This window comes from Protopterus annectens, chromosome 2.part1 (genome assembly GCF_019279795.1).
Source record: "Protopterus annectens isolate FY-2018-M chromosome 2.part1, PAN1.0, whole genome shotgun sequence".
Taxonomy (NCBI): domain Eukaryota; kingdom Metazoa; phylum Chordata; order Ceratodontiformes; family Protopteridae; genus Protopterus; species Protopterus annectens.
In genome coordinates this window covers 442,151,384-442,167,168 of record NC_056729.1, presented here as the reverse complement: position 1 = coordinate 442,167,168, position 15,785 = coordinate 442,151,384, and the positions used below count along the sequence as shown (strand labels likewise).

The window sequence follows — 15,785 nt, the reverse complement described above, 5'->3', positions numbered from 1 at the left end:
GTGGGTAGTGTTTGTTTCTAAGTGTTCAAGACACAGTTCTAAAGGGATTCTTCTGGTATAGCAAACTAGATCTGAGGATTAGCACCTGAGGATCATGGGATATTACTGTGCCTCGAGCTTTCTCGAAGATGCGGAGCTGATGATGCGTCCGACTCGGAGCCGAAGATCGGCTCCGAACCTGTGTGTAAGAACAAAGGCGAGATGAACAATTCACATGGAACGTTATGGTAAGAACATAACTTCTTATTTGCCACACAAAGCAAAGGCTCATTCAACCAGAGCCGTTTCTACGTCTTCTGCTTTTCAAGCTAAATTGCCCCTTGATAACATTTGTGCTGCAGCCACTTGGTCTAAGCCTCATACCTTTATCACTCATTACAAAGTAGATAAGGCTTCCAGGGACAGGTCTTCTTTTGGTTCTACGGTCCTAAAAATGTACTCCTGTGAGCCACCCAGGATTTCAGAAGCTAGGGACGCTACCCATCAGTGAGAATAAATGGCGAGATTTAACAACTTCACATAAAGAAGTTATGTACTCACCATAACATTCCATGTGAGTTTATCTCGCCTTTATTCTCATGTCCCTCCCTCCATTCCCCTCCTGGCTGACAGTTGCCCTAGAGGCTAGTATCATCCTGGTTGTTCAATACTTCTTCTTCCTTCTTGGGGCGTGCACCCCTTACAGGGGTATATATACACACAGCAAACAAGATCTGAGGTAATTCCAACAGTGAATCATGGGATAAGGGGCTTGGTCTTGAGCTACTGGCAAACCTTGAGCTTTGCTATCGGCCATGTCGGAGCCGAGGATCGGCTCCAAACCCATCAGTGAGAATAAAGGCGAGATAAACAACTCACATGGAACGTTATAGTGAATACATAACTTCTTTTTCTAGGTGACATTAATGTAAATTGGGCCACCATTCAGTCCCCCACTACCTCACACAATCTAAACCTCTATAACTTTTCCCAGCTAATCAACTCACCTACTAGACCGTCTAAAGACAGCTCCTCTGGAACCACCCTGGACTGGATACTAGTCTCTCATCCCCATACTATCTCTAATAAGGCTACCCTACCTGACTCTCTTAGTAATCACCTCCCTGCCTTCGTTCGTCGCTCACCTACCTCTTTATACCTGTCTCATAACTATATTTCCACTCACTCTCTTAAAAACTTCAACCCTCAGTCCTTCTGTGACTCACTAAAACATATTAACTGGGCTCCTCTAAAATCACACCCTTTGGATGACGCAGTGATTTACTTCAATACTACTTTCATCAACCTGTTAAATAGCTTTGCTCCCATTAGAACTAAAAGAATTAAATACAGTACAGCCCCCAGGTTAACCAAAGAGACTATGACCTTCATCCACGTCTGGGACAAAGCATGGAAAAACTACCAAAAACACAAACCTTTTTCCTCCCTGACTATAAGCAACTTCAGAAAAAAGTGAAACAACGTTTAGCCTGTGACTGAAAATCCTATTACTCTTTTACTGCAAAACCACAAAACTAACCCTAAAAAGTTGTGGAATAGCATCTGTACCCTCCTCCATCCTAGTAAAAAGTAAACCCATGCCCTGACCTCTCCTTAGCTACCCAGTTTAACTCCTTTTTCATCGACTCTATAGCTAAACTCACTTCATCTTTTACAAATAATATACGTAGCCCACAGTCTCCTATTTCTCCTAATTCACCCTCCACGAGCAAAAAAGTCTCAACTCCATTCTTTCACTCTCCAACCTGTTCCTATCTCTACCATAAAAAAAACTCCTGCATAATATGAAGCCATGTTCAAATGTCCCTGATGACCTTCCATCTAACTTCCTTAAGCTAACTGCCAACAACACAGCCTTCCCCGTCTCCATCCTAATAAACCGGTCAATCCAAGAATCCTATATACCAATACTCTGGAAGAAAGCCTTTATCATCCCCCTTCATAAAGGAGGAAACAATACTGAAATCTCTAACTTCCGGCCAATTGCCAGTCTCTCCCCATCTCAAAAATCTTAGAAAAATGCATTCATCTACAACTACTACCCTAACTACTTGATAACCATCTGCTTACCCCCACAAAACACGGTTTCAGGCCTAGACACAGCACCACCACTGCTCTATTCTCCTTCCTCGAAACTGTCAATTCCGCACGTGACTCCGGCAGTATTGTATCTACCCTCCTATTCGATTTATCCAAGGTATTCAATACAATTTCACACCACCTCCTCTTGTCTGAACTCTCTCATCTTTACATATCCACCTCCTCTATCAACTGATTTTCCAGTTACCTCTCCAATAGGCAGCAATCGGTCAAGTGGAAAAACTGTACTTCCCCTTTCCTTAACACCCTCACAGGAGTACCACATAGGTCCATATTAGGCCCTCTGCTATTTAATATATTTATAAATTACTTCCACCAGTGTATTCCTAATGCCAAGCTCATCCAAAATGCAGATGACTGTACGATAATTTGCTCTGCTGAAATCCCCCCCTTACTACAGAAACTAACCCTAGAAGCCTTCCTATTAACAGAGAACTGGATGTTAAAAATCATCATGCTTCCAAATCCAAAATGATGATACTCATCCCCTCAAAGTATAGTAAAATTAACAAGAACTTTTTCTCCATAACTAGCCAAAACAGGACCCCTATAGAAATCGTATCCCATGCAAAGCTACTAGGTGTCACTATTGACGAACAGCTTAAATTTGACATGCATCTCCAAACAAATATAAAGAAAACCCACCAAAAACTAGGCTTACTCTACAGTCACAACCTCTTCCTTACTCCCTCAACCAAACATATCCTTTCTACCGCCTACCTCATACCCTCCCTCTTGTATGGTGCCCCCCCTCCTTACTATTCTCCAATCTGGTCTAAAGACTAAACTAGCTTCCTGCTATAACAAAATCTCAAAGTTTGTCACTGGTGCCAAATCCACCAATCACCACTGTAATGCCCTTTGCAAACTAAATTTGCTTGAATTACCCATCATCTCTCCTTCATCCAACTTTCTTATGCACATAAACTCATCTTTAAACCCTTTCTCTTCCCTTGACTCCTCCCTCCAGTTGCATCAACCTGATAGACTACTCGGATCAAACAATCAGAATCTGCTCGTACACAAACCTGCTCGAATTCCAGGGAAATTCTTTTTGTCCTTTTCTCTATCCCGACTCTGGAATTTCCTTCCTTCCTTCCACAAATCCGTACCACCAACAACCACTCCACCTTCAAAACCTTGCTCCATTCCCACCTTTCATCCCTCTGGGAATGCTCCTGCTCCCACCCCTCTAGACTCTCATCTGCTTAACCGTATCCTACCTATCTCTCTTCTCTAATTTCTAATAACTCTGATCCCTCTCCTCTACTTCTCCACACCCTGCCTACCTCTCTTTTTCAATTTCCACAACTCTTATCCCCACTGTCTAGTTTCCTACCTAATTTTCCACCTACATCTGCGCTCCTTACTTCCTCTTTCTATACCTATATCTTCACTCTACCTATTAGTCATTAATTTCCCTCTTCTCTGTTTCTTGTTTCTTTTGTAATCTGACTTGAGAAGTTCACTTGTGTAGAATTTATATATATATATATATATATATATATATATATATATATATATATATATATATAGATAGTACATTTGATTGCCCTTGCCTTGTAAAAGCATTTTATACTATTATTTATTTTGTTAGTGCAGCTCTTATTTCAATGTATACTACAAATTTTATACACTTTGTAACATTTTGTGGGTGTGTTTGTCTAATTACTTTATCACTTGTTTAACCTTGTTGGAGCTTTTCCCCCTAGGACTCCATTGAAAACAGGCTCTTTCAGCCCAGTGGACTATCCTGGTAAACAAACTGTAAAATAAATAAAAGTAAATTAAATCCTCCATGATTTGGCCTTTAGCTTCTTTACCTTACTTCCCAAAAGCAACTCAATAGCCATAGTGGAATGAAGAATAAAGAGCCCTAGTATATCATTGCTGTAGAGCTTATTCTCATATATGCCATCTTGCAGCCTGGAAGCATCAAAGGTGTGCTGCCAAAAGGCCAGTTCCCTATATAAATCCCCATCAGAATAGAGAGTGATATTATCAAAACATCCTAAGATTGACTTCTGCATGATCTTTTCATTTCGGCATACGTTCCAGAGATCATAACACCTTTTGACTTTATCAACTGAAAAGGAGAGTAAGAGGGAGTTATCCTGTTCCATATGGGACTTTAGTGCTTCAACTGCTTGTCTAACCTCTCCAGTTTCCAGTCTTCCTTGGTGTATCAGGCACTAAGGAAGTGACAGATATTTCTGTGTCACGTATGAGCTTGAACAGGAAACTGCAGTTTGGGCTTTCCTTCTCATGTGGACCTTCCTGGGTGCTCCTTTCTGGAGAGAAGTCCTTGGTAATTAGATCTCTCTGGACCTTTTTGAGGAGCTTTCAAGGAAGGAAATGTGTGTTGAATACTGTGGATAGTCTGTCAGTGCACTCTTTGCCTTTCTTTTTCTTCCAGTCTACTCCACTTTTCTAAAAGGAAGAAGCTCCTTTGTCAAATAAAAGTCCAATAATGGGTCTGGCATTATTTCCCCCCAACTGTGTCAAGTCCTTTACAAAGGTGACACTGTCAGACTGGCAGTGATACTTTTACAAGGGTGATCCTGTCAGTTCAGCATTCACAGTCTTGTCTGTGTGTACTAGTACCTGTAGTTCTTTCAGTTCAACCTAACTTACAGATCTGTTACAGGGTATTTTGGCATTCTAAATATGAGCCATATCCTGAGTTTTTACATCCTTCACTAAAATGGGTCTGCTGACTGACCAAACTTAGCTCTGCAGGGTTATTGAAATAGGCCAAGACCTTTCTCGAGCAGCCTCTCTCACCTTCAGGAAGAGACCTAGGGTTATTTTCCATCTTTCTATTTCCAGAGAAGATGGGAGACTTCCTTGTGGTCTTTAACATCAGTGATTTCGGGAAAGCACATCCAGTATGCCATGTTTTATATACTTACTCCTCAGGGGGTCATGCCGCTGCTGTCAAAAGGATCCTGTATGATGTTGCTGGATATGTTTTCTGGCACAGCATCATCGGAAGTCTACACAGAAGGTTCCTTTCCTTCATTTCACTGTGTTTAGGTCTAGACCAGAGTGCTGCCATTTGGTCTGTTTTCTGCAACTGAATGCATTTGCCAAGGTTCTCACTATTAGGGCATAGTCCTTGCAGGAGTAAGATTACCATGCCTTCCCTTACATGGGTGGCTAGCTCCAGTTGAGGGCCTTCCTCATTGGACCCTTGGCTTTGGTGCTCCCTTAATTGCAAATCTTGGGCATTCATGAAGTTTTGTTTTGCTCTATGACCATCAAGTTCCTCTCCCCATTACCTCACTCTTGACCGTTTACTCCTCCAGGTGAGAGCCCTATACCTCACTTGTTCCCTGAGGTGGGAGTTGAGCATACAAGAAGCAGTGCTCTCATTTCTAGGAGATCTAGAGTTTTGATTTAAGCCCTAACTCCGCCTGTATTTCCTCATTAACATGTAAGGGGTTGGTGTGTTGTAGGCCATTGTAATGTACTGCCTCACATCTGTGTGATGTGATCAGTTGGCCAGTCCTCCCCCACCCCCAAGAAGTCAGTGACCTCCATATGATCCTCTTTTTAAGCCATTGGTTCTGCCTCAGAGACTGTGCATGTCCCCCACCCAGAAGTGAGTTGAAAAAGGTAAAGTGTCATCAGCATTTCTGTCCTTCCCCAGCATAAACCACAGCAGTGAGCCACTAAAGGACCTTGGGTCACCAGGGTGGTAGTCAGGGCTTTATCCCTATGTTCCAGTGGAGCCAGCAGAAGGGTTTCATAAAGTAGGAGAAAAACATTCAGAACCTGATTCAGAAGGCTGTTTTTATTGAAACAGAACCACTCTGTGATATTGATGATTCCTGCCCACAAAGGGGCCAAGGAGAATGTGGTATTGGCCTCTTGGGTGAGTTTGAATTGAAGAGCCTAGGCTCAGACCCTTCTGTTTTCAATTGGGCCTTATAGTGGCTTCTGTCTTCATGAGCATGATTCCATTTGCATTCTGAGGATGTTGACATTGTAGTGCATGCAGAACCATAGACTAATGGATCTTCTTGTGATATTGTACCTTTTGTGCCTGGCTTTGTATTGATGGACAGTTGCCATTACGTTCAGTACTCCCACACTGTAGCAAAATCTGATTAAATCCTGATGACTGATGCTTCCCTAACAGTATGAGGGGCTCACATTTGTTTCTGCATGGTCCAGGGGAAGTGGACCCCCCCCCCCATCCTCCACTCCATATTAGTTAGATTGAGCTGTGGGCTTGTGTTTCTTGATTATAGGCTCTGGAAGAAGCCCTTGCTGCTCAGGTCAGATAGCCAGTCGTGTGTGATATGTAAACATGCAGAGTGGTTATGAGTGATTGAGCATGGACCATAAACAAAAGAATAACCTTTACAGATGTTCATATCCTTGGAGAAGTATCAGCAACTTTCCTAATCATTTTCTGCAGCTGAGAATTTAGGATTTGTGTTTGATCAAAGTCTCTTGGCACTGAGGCAGCAGGTTGGGATCTTAGCCACTTTGGTGAATGTGGTTCTCACTTTTTTCTTCAGACTAGCAAGATAAGGGAAAGTTGATTGTGAATGCATTGTCCATCCTTTGGAAGGAAAGATTTGTTATGCCATTTCACCATTCTTTGTGATTTAACACCAGACTGAAAAATTTAGAGTTGAAAAACCAAAACTCACCTTGTTGCTGTGCTGTGACTGTGATTGTTTTAGCTTCAGGCTGCAGTTTAGTAAGCTAGCCCACTGCAAGCTAAGGAAGTCCTTTTTAGCCGAGTATTAACCAGTACCACATGTAGGACTGTCATTTGATGTAGAACTGACTTCCCCTACTGGTGTGAACCCAGGAACGAGTGCTAACATAAGTCTCATTGTGGTGTGAACCTATGAATGAGTGCTAACATGGGTCCTGTGGGGGGCGGGGCAGGAGTTTGATATTGTGGTCTTCAGTATTTTGGTCTTTTAAAATTATGGTGTCAGGGTTATGATTTTCAAGATTGTGACAGTAAACCAAGAAGAGAAGTAATTACAAAGTGCTAAAAGGAATGTAAGGGAGCATTTGGATAATACACATAAGTTTAGAAAGGTTTCTATTAAGGAGTTCTTGGGTGACAACTCTAGAACACTAAAACATTTAGCACAACTTTGGGAACAGCAACTAGAATGAGTTGTAGCCAAACTTAGGAAGCAGAGATCCTACAGAGTTATTAGAGATATGTCTGAAATGTTATGAAAATTTGTATAAAGCAGAGGAAGTAGGAAACCAAGAAAATACGAAACTGAAATAGATGTTATTAGTTAGGAGAAGATGACGCTCAACAAAAATGGTGATGTAAAATCAGCAGGGAAGTCTTCAGGCACAGGTAATATTCCTGTAGAAGTTTGGAAGTTAAGAGGGAAGAAAGTGATAAAGTTCTTGGAGGGATTTGTTTAACAGTATTTCTAAAGGGGGAGTACCATCTTCTTGGAAGAAAGTTGTAGTTGTACTGAGCAAAGAGAGTAAAAACCCTTCAGATCTGGTTTTATATAAAATAATTTCAATTTTAAAGTGTTATTATAGAGTGTTTGTCTGTACTAGCTTAGAGAATGGCAAAACTGTTGACAAAATTAATAGCTATGTATCAGTGTGCATTTGTGGAGGGATAGCAACCATTTGATTGCATCAATAGAACAGTGATGATCCAGAGGGAAGCAGAATGTAAAAACACTCCTCTATTGTTGGTAGGCCTTGATGCAGGGAAAACATTCACTAGAGTCAGCTGGGATTTTATGAATAGGGCAATGGTTGATAGTGTTTGTATTCCCAGATAGAGAAATAGGGTTGTATGGAAGAATTAAGGTGGGATGGTTGCTGTCTGACAAACTGTGTTTGAACAGAGGGACCATACAGGGACTTGCAAATGTAAGGATAAAATCACTGAAAAATTCAGTATCTCCCGTTCGATTCTCGGCTGGAGCACCTTCTGTGTGGAGTCTGCATGTCCTCCCCGAGGTCGAGTGGCGTTCGAAAGATATGTGTGAATGGGCGTGCCTTGTTGAAGGTTGGGTGTTGGGCTGGCACCTCGGCACCGTAAAAATCAACTGCCAATCATTAGCAGACCAAGATTCCGCTGTGGCAACCCCTAACTGGGAAAAGCCGAAAGAAGAACAACCTAGTATGTTAACCAAGAAAAGTTCACTTTATTTCCAAATTTTATTTTTTATTTGATAAATCTGGAACATTTTGAGACAATTTCAAGTATTTTCAGGATATAAACTAAACAATGATAAAACAAAAACTATAGTGGTATAGCCTTTATACCATATAGTCTCAGAACTTATAGTCTTTATACCTTTATATTCTTCCCCTTCAGAAGATCGAACATTCAAAAGACTGAAAATCAAAATATCTAAAACTCAAAATACTGAAAATGACATTTGGCCCTCTTCCACTGTTGTGTGATCTGGGATTTGGTATATATAATTAACAGGGGGTGTGGGGAGTACAGTCCCCCACATAAGGGATGCAGGGGGCTTGCCCCTTCCATTAAAAATTTTTTCGATATTTTGATTTTCAGTCTTTTGAACTTTTGATCTTCTGACATAGACCAGTGATAGATTATGTTACCCAGAAATAAGTTGGTTCTGTCTTATCCATACTTACAAAGACATGATAAGATGAAGCATTTAGGTGTATGGATTAAAAAAAGGATTTTGTTAGGATGGCCAATACATTATGTGGAAAGAGATTAAGTAAAAGATAATACACAAAATGAGAACCTGGAAGCTCTTATTTATGGATATGGATAGTAAGAATGAGCAGTGAAAATATTTATTTTCCCTTTATTCCTATATACAGGTCTGTCATATTTTATCAGCCAGAGGAAAAGCTGTGAATGATAGTTAATGAAGAGTTTGATAGGGTAAGAGGGAAAGAATTAAATGGAATAAGTTGATTCTCTTAATAATACGAGGTAGTATAGGGTTGCCTGATTTGAAGGGGTGCTTTATAGAGTTGTGTGGTGGCTCATGTAGCTAACTCAAGCAGAAGGTTATAAGTCAAAGTGGAAAAGGATGATGATGAAATGGGAGGGTAGTTCGAGTAATAAAGAGAGCCTAAGGTTTTGGATGCAAGTCCTCAAGGAGAATAACAATGACCATACAGACTATTGTATTTATAAAGTAGCAGAGGCATGGGGAAAAGAGATGTTGCCAGTAGGGGTGATGGCAAATAGTGGTGCAGAAACATAAGTTGGGGAAGAAGTTTTTGGAAGAAATTAACAGAGGAACCAAAATACTGGGAGCAAGTAACTCAGGAGAGGACTGTGGTAGAGGAAGATGAAGCTAAGAAGTTTGAACTGCAGGTGAAAAGACTGCCTTCCCTATCAGGGATGATAATTGGGTGTAAGCAAACAGAAAGGTATATGGAAGTGCTAAGTGAAAGACCATTTCTGTTAGAATTTTTAGTTCAGCTGCTTTTAAAATGTAGCAGGATAACTATAGGAATCAATCGAGAAGGTTAGAAAAGATTGTAAAAAGAGAATGGAAATGTGGTTTTAAAAGGAAATAATGAAAAAAAAGCTGCAAGATGCTTAAGTGTGCAGCCAAGTCTAGAAGGTTTACTATTTTTGCATGAAGTGTTTGATAGGTATTTTTATAACCCAGGTAGACTGCGGAAGATTTTTCTTCTGGTAGGCAGCAAATGCTGGAGTTGTGATGTGAAAATAGAGGTAAGAAGGAGTGTGTGTGTGTTTTTTTTTTTTTTTTTTGGGGGGGGGGGGTTGTAATATGTAGGAAATTTAAAAAATTCCCTACAAAGTACTTGGACTGAAATCACTAATCAAAAAAATAATAAAAAAACTATCTGAAACACCACTATATGTCTTGCAGAAATGTTCACCAAATATTTTAATAGTATTTAGCACTTTCATCTCTTTATAGAGACTTCATCAGATTACAAACTAATACATTAACTTCCCCATTTAAATATGCTTCCTCAATGACATCATAAATAAAATAAGTGCAATACAATACAATACCTTGACCCTAAATATTATAATCATAAATAAAAATTCCATTATTTACCAAACTTTTTCCTAAAAACGTATAACTTATTTGCTTTCTCCATTAACATAGGAACAATGGATATAGTGTCATTTAAGCCAGGTGGGAACATTGCAGCTAATTTAAGCTGCCATTGTGTTTCTTTTTTCTTTAAAAGATTTTTCCAGTCACCCCCTCTGGGATTCACCCTGATTATATTCAGGATCCCAAACATGAATTTTACAAACCCCATACAGGAAAGAGAATGCTTGTACACTGCACTGGTTAGTTTCTTATTTTTATATCATCTTTATGTTCATAGATTCTCTTTTTTTAGCATATGTTCTGTTTTGCCCACATAAAAATAGTTGCATGTCGTACAGACTGCTAAATATATTACTCATGTAGTGCTACAATTTCCCTTCCTAAAAAATACTTTACTCTTCAAATTATTATACAGAACTATACTGTCTGTCTTAATAATGTGGGGGCATTGTGCACACATACCACATGCTCTGGTTCCTAAACAAAACATACTTGTCCCTTCCAATTTAATTTCAGATAACTTTTTTTTTAATTCATACCAGCTTTATTAACAAACATAGGTCTTTCACCCACTCTTTTGAATATCTCATTATTGGTTTTAAAGATATTCCAATTCTTTTCCAGTGCTTTGTTTACTCTATTAGTATTATAATTAAATTGTAAAGCACATGTATTATCATATTTTCAATATTGACAACCACCAAAAGGACCCCCATTTTTATTGTTCTTAGTAAGGCCCTCCCCTAAAAGTAGCTTATAGAAAGTGCCCCATTCTCCATGTACTTCACTAATAATTTCTTAGTTACTGGAAAAAGCAAATCAAAATTTGAACCATATGTAACTAAAGTATTTAGTATTGTAAAAGAGATAAAAGAACTGGAGGTTGGATCTTTAGAAAAGAGAAGCAGCAGGTTTCACAGAAATAAATTATATTTTGTGGGAACAATGAATGCAGAATAATGTTCAGGAGGAGTGAGGTTTAAGGAAAGATGGGTATTGAGCAATTTATTTAATTTTGGAATGAATGGAAATTGTTAAATAATGTATACCATATGAAAAAATATTGGAAACTGTTACTATGATTTGTTTTCTATCGATGTATACAAACTTCTGTTATTGTTTGGAAGGTGATGATCTAATAATCAAGGTATTTAAAAACAAATGTAAAGTAAGTAAATAAGTAATATTTTGCATGGAAATTTTGTACATGGCTTGGGTCATAGGATACATATAGAAAATGTAATCTGATACTAAACAAGGATGCACTTTTGATAACGTAACGTTGCCTATCTGCACCTTCTTAAAACATGATGAAGAAAGCTGTCATCTTGTGGATAAAAGCAGTAGGCAGCAAACCAACCACTTGTTTATACAGTTCTCGCATTGGAAATGAATCTTTCCCATCTTTCTCACATGTCTCAACTGTACAGATTTTTGACTCATGGTTTTGGTCTGTTTCTCATAAAGTTGTGTTTTTCTGGCAAATCACCGGAAAATCTTTGAGGATTAAATCAGAAAATAATGACAGGCATTTGAGTTTCAGACTTCATACCTCTCAGAAAATTCATGCTAATGCAAAACCTGTTATTCTATCAACCTTCTAAGTTTGTAAGAGCAATATTTAAAAAATGTACATATTTTTGGTCCTTTGACCCCCCCCCCCATTATTTATGGCTTTGCCAGATTTGTTGCTCTAAGAGGTTGAGAGGTATGATTACTCTTGCCAAAGTGAGGTTTGTGAACTCCACTCATTAGAAAAAAAAATACCAGTAGGACATGAATTTTAGGGTTGTTTGTTAGCTGTAGAATGTGTCCTACTAGTAACAAGGTGACAGAATGACTCAACTTTTTTTGGTGGGGGGCACCAGACAGAGTTTACAGATAATAAAGTAGCTATCTCTTATTTTTCGTTTCTAGGTCCCGGTTTGTAGTCCTGGACAAGTGACTGCCATTCCATTTTGGTATGAAATCTTTCTTGATGAAGAAGTCAGCATCTGTACCTTTAGTAAACCCTCACACTGGAAACAGGCTGCTGTTGTGTTAGACAAAGCAATACAGGTTCAGACAGGAGATGAACTTGTTCTTGACATTCAGTATGAGAAAAGTAACTTCAGTGCAACAGTCAAAATGCTAACTAATAACAATGAAGACAACAAATAGTCCACCCAAAATGGAAGAGAAGGCATTTCAGGATTTTGCTTTACTGTTTTATTTTTCATTTTCCAGAAATGTATTGCTGAATCATAATCAAAATTAGTAAATATGGTTTTAAGTTAGTTCTTTTTATGTTTGATATGTATGGCATGGCATTCTTTATTAACATTTTGTACTATATAAAAATAATTCAGTACAAATAAAGAATGATTTTCGATTGACTTGTCACTTGAAAAATATAGTTACAAATTAAATTTGAATGTAAAGATTGTAAATGTACAGTAATATGTAAGAGCAATGCAGAGCTGCTGCTACACCCTACAGCTGGCTGATACCTTCAGTAGTGCTCAGGTGGGTATTGATTTCAGGTAGAGGTGCAGTTTTCTATCTTACTTTTGAATTTAGTAGGAAATGTTGGATGCCGATGCAGCCAGCATCATATGCAAAGGTTTTGTTTTTGGTTTTGAAGTTATAAAAGTCTAGGCCAGTACTCAAAGTACATTTTTTGCTTGTTAATGCATTTGCTAACTGAATAAGAGATACAGGTTGAGGATCCTTTTTAGTCATGACCCAGGTTGCAAGGCTAAATGCAATACAGATCTATAACTAGGGTGAACTAAAGGGGTGGTTTCTCCAGGTGTAGGTTGTTAAGGGGTGAAATCAGCAGTTGATGAAAAGGAGCAAGTGTAGTACTAACATTCATATAAGAAGCCACTGGCTATATTGTGTTTTCTTTAATGAATGCCAATATTGTGTCATAGAGCTCAGCACTTCACTAACAGGCTTGCTACACTACAGTTACAGATTAGAGTGGAAGACTTTTTTTTTTTTTTTGGTCCTCAGCTTTTGATTGGGGGCTGGGGCAGATGACCTAGTTATTTCTCTAATGCAATATATGAGCACTTCACAGTAGCTGTATAATTAGATCGTCTTTGGTAAGTGGAAGGAAATTGGAATACGAAAACGCGCAGACCATGAAAAGAACATGCATACTCCACATGAACAGTTACAGAAGATCAGGGATGAACCCTGGACCATAGAATTGTGGGACAGATATTTGAACCACTGAGTCATCATGTTGCCAGTAATTTGGGAGGTTAAAACAGTACATTAGTGGTTGTGGAATGTAAGGCAGATGAGTTTTCAAACTTGTTGTCCAGCTCCAGAGTGCTGAAGTTTCCAATTGCTGTTCTCTAGATGAAATCACTGACAGTGCAATTTCTGTTTGCATGCTGGCATTGTTTCCTTTTTTTGTGATTTTCTGCTTTCTCTATGGTTGTGTGACAATGAGGTTAGTGTGTACAAGTAAGTGGATGTGAGAATAAAGCCAATCACATGGAGAGTGCAGAGTATTGCCCCAATGCAAAAAAATGTTTTTTTGTGCATTTTATCAAGTTGAAGCTTCAATCATCTTACTTTTTTCCTAGTTGAAGTTTCATGGAGTTGACATTCAGCAGTTACGTTACTTCAGTTAAACTTACTTCTCTCATGGTTCTAGTCTCTGTTACTGATCCAGTGGACATAAAACATATCTTCTGGGATTATCTTAAGTGTTTAAAAAATGGAACTAAATATTCATGGTTTTAAAGAATATCAGTTTCACTTCCCACTTGGTTAAATCCCAAGTGGGCAATACCTTGAATACTTGTTATCATTAGACGGATCATGGCTGAGCTGTTTAAGCACTTTGTGGTTAAGAATTGGCTTGTTATAAAAAAAATTTCTTGCCACGAGCAGAAACAAATTGTTCAGAAATTGATAAAATTGTGTAAAATGTCTATGCGATTAAAGAAACACTTTGGTACTGCCCTAGTTTATGGGAAAACCTTATTAAAATATTCTTTGTGGGAGATGAGAAATTCATATTCTCCAAGTCCTAAGGGGAAAAAGGTCTGGGCAGTATCACTGCAAAAGTCACTAAGGTCTCAGTCATTTTTCCCACTTAAGTGCCATTGTCTTTTTATGAAAGGAATTGCTTGGGCTTTTGCTATTTTCCTTTACTTTTAGTGACACTAGACAGACTACTGGCATTTTCCCCTGTTCTGAGGAGAGAAAAATGAGGAACGTCTAGTTTTTAGAGAGAGTTCTCCTCCAAAGTAAAAGTAGATGTACCATAGGTTAAATGCCAAAATCTTCTCATACCCTGCAAAAGCCCAAAGAATCCTTGCACAGCTCAGTAATATATATATATATATATATATATATATATATATATATATATATATATATATTATTTATTGAATGCCTTAAAGTGGTCACAGGTGTCAACATAAAATCTTGTCTTATGCAAAATAGAGGAATCTGTTTCTAACAAGAACAATTCTTGGTAGTCTTTTCAAGGGCCTGTCATACATCAAAACATATCTGTAATAATTAACTTAAATAGTTATAGGCACAGGTAGTAAGCTCATAGACCATAAGTGCTGAAAAAAGTAAAAAAGTTACTTATTCTCTCAGATCAAATGAACTAATAAAGTGAAAGAGGCAGCCATTCATCTCATAGGTCAAAACAGAGCTGAAGATGGTACAGTTTACACTTTACCATTTGATTTCCTCCAAACAGCCAGTGAGTGCAAGACTACTCCACAGATCCGGCCAGAAGACTGATATTTGCCTTTGGCTTCAGGGATAAAATCAGTACAGTAAAATATGTAGCCATCTCAGGTATATTTACAAGAAAAACACATTCTTACAACAAACCCCATACTTCACTGCATTGCCAACTCTTTACAAAAATGACACAGTTAGTCTCCTTCACATAAAAGTAAAGAAATAAGTAAAAGCTAATCTACATGTTGTATTTGAGTCTTCTATGATTTTTCCATGTTTGGCACAAAACTAATTTCCCATTTTAGACTTTATGCTTAATGCTAATTTTGGGGGGGTACCAGTTTAACCACTCTGCTTAGAGACCAATTATATTTTCTTGAGAAATAAAGCATTCAAAGTGTATGACTTTGAATGAGTTTCAAATTTGGTATCCAAGAAGAATTTCTGTATGTGAAGGGGTTTGTGATGCCTTATAAAGCCATATCTTGTATATTATGAAAACTTAGCCAGTTCTATTTGACATGGACTGTTATACAGGAATCAGTAGCCAGGTTTTCTCTTCATGTAAGTTTACAGAGGGACATAGTAGGCAAACAGTCACGGAGACCATAAGATGCCTAATCATTTACACCTTTAAGAAGACAAATTTAAAAGTTCATGCCACCCTTTTCAAGCACTTAATAGTCCTCACTTCCCAAATCTAGCAAGGCCATACATGGTAAACCTGATGTAAATGTGTGTCTACCTATCCAGTCCTCAAGCCTAGCCGTAAAGGCAGCCAAAGTAGTACTTTGACTTGCAGTGGTATTCCATAGGAACCTCTCTCTCCTGTGAGTCTTGTTTATTTGTGTAGATTTAAGACCTTAGTGTTGTAGTTTATAGAGCCACTGGTTTTGTGAAGAAATAGGTCAAATAAGACTGGTCATGGCTGGA

At 38.5% G+C, this 15,785-nt stretch overlaps 1 protein-coding gene across 1 annotated transcript in view; it reads left to right on the top strand.

Annotated features, from left to right (window-relative positions):
• The window catches only part of PRMT9 (protein arginine methyltransferase 9), a 907,971-nt gene extending 895,452 nt beyond the window's left edge, over positions 1–12,519 (top strand). The window contains exon 13 of the mRNA XM_044062247.1: positions 12,066–12,519. Within this exon, the coding sequence (XP_043918182.1) occupies positions 12,066–12,308 (243 nt within the window). The 3' untranslated portion in view covers positions 12,309–12,519. The remainder of the gene's footprint in view (positions 1–12,065) is intronic.
• The last annotated feature ends 3,266 nt before the right edge of the window (positions 12,520–15,785 follow it).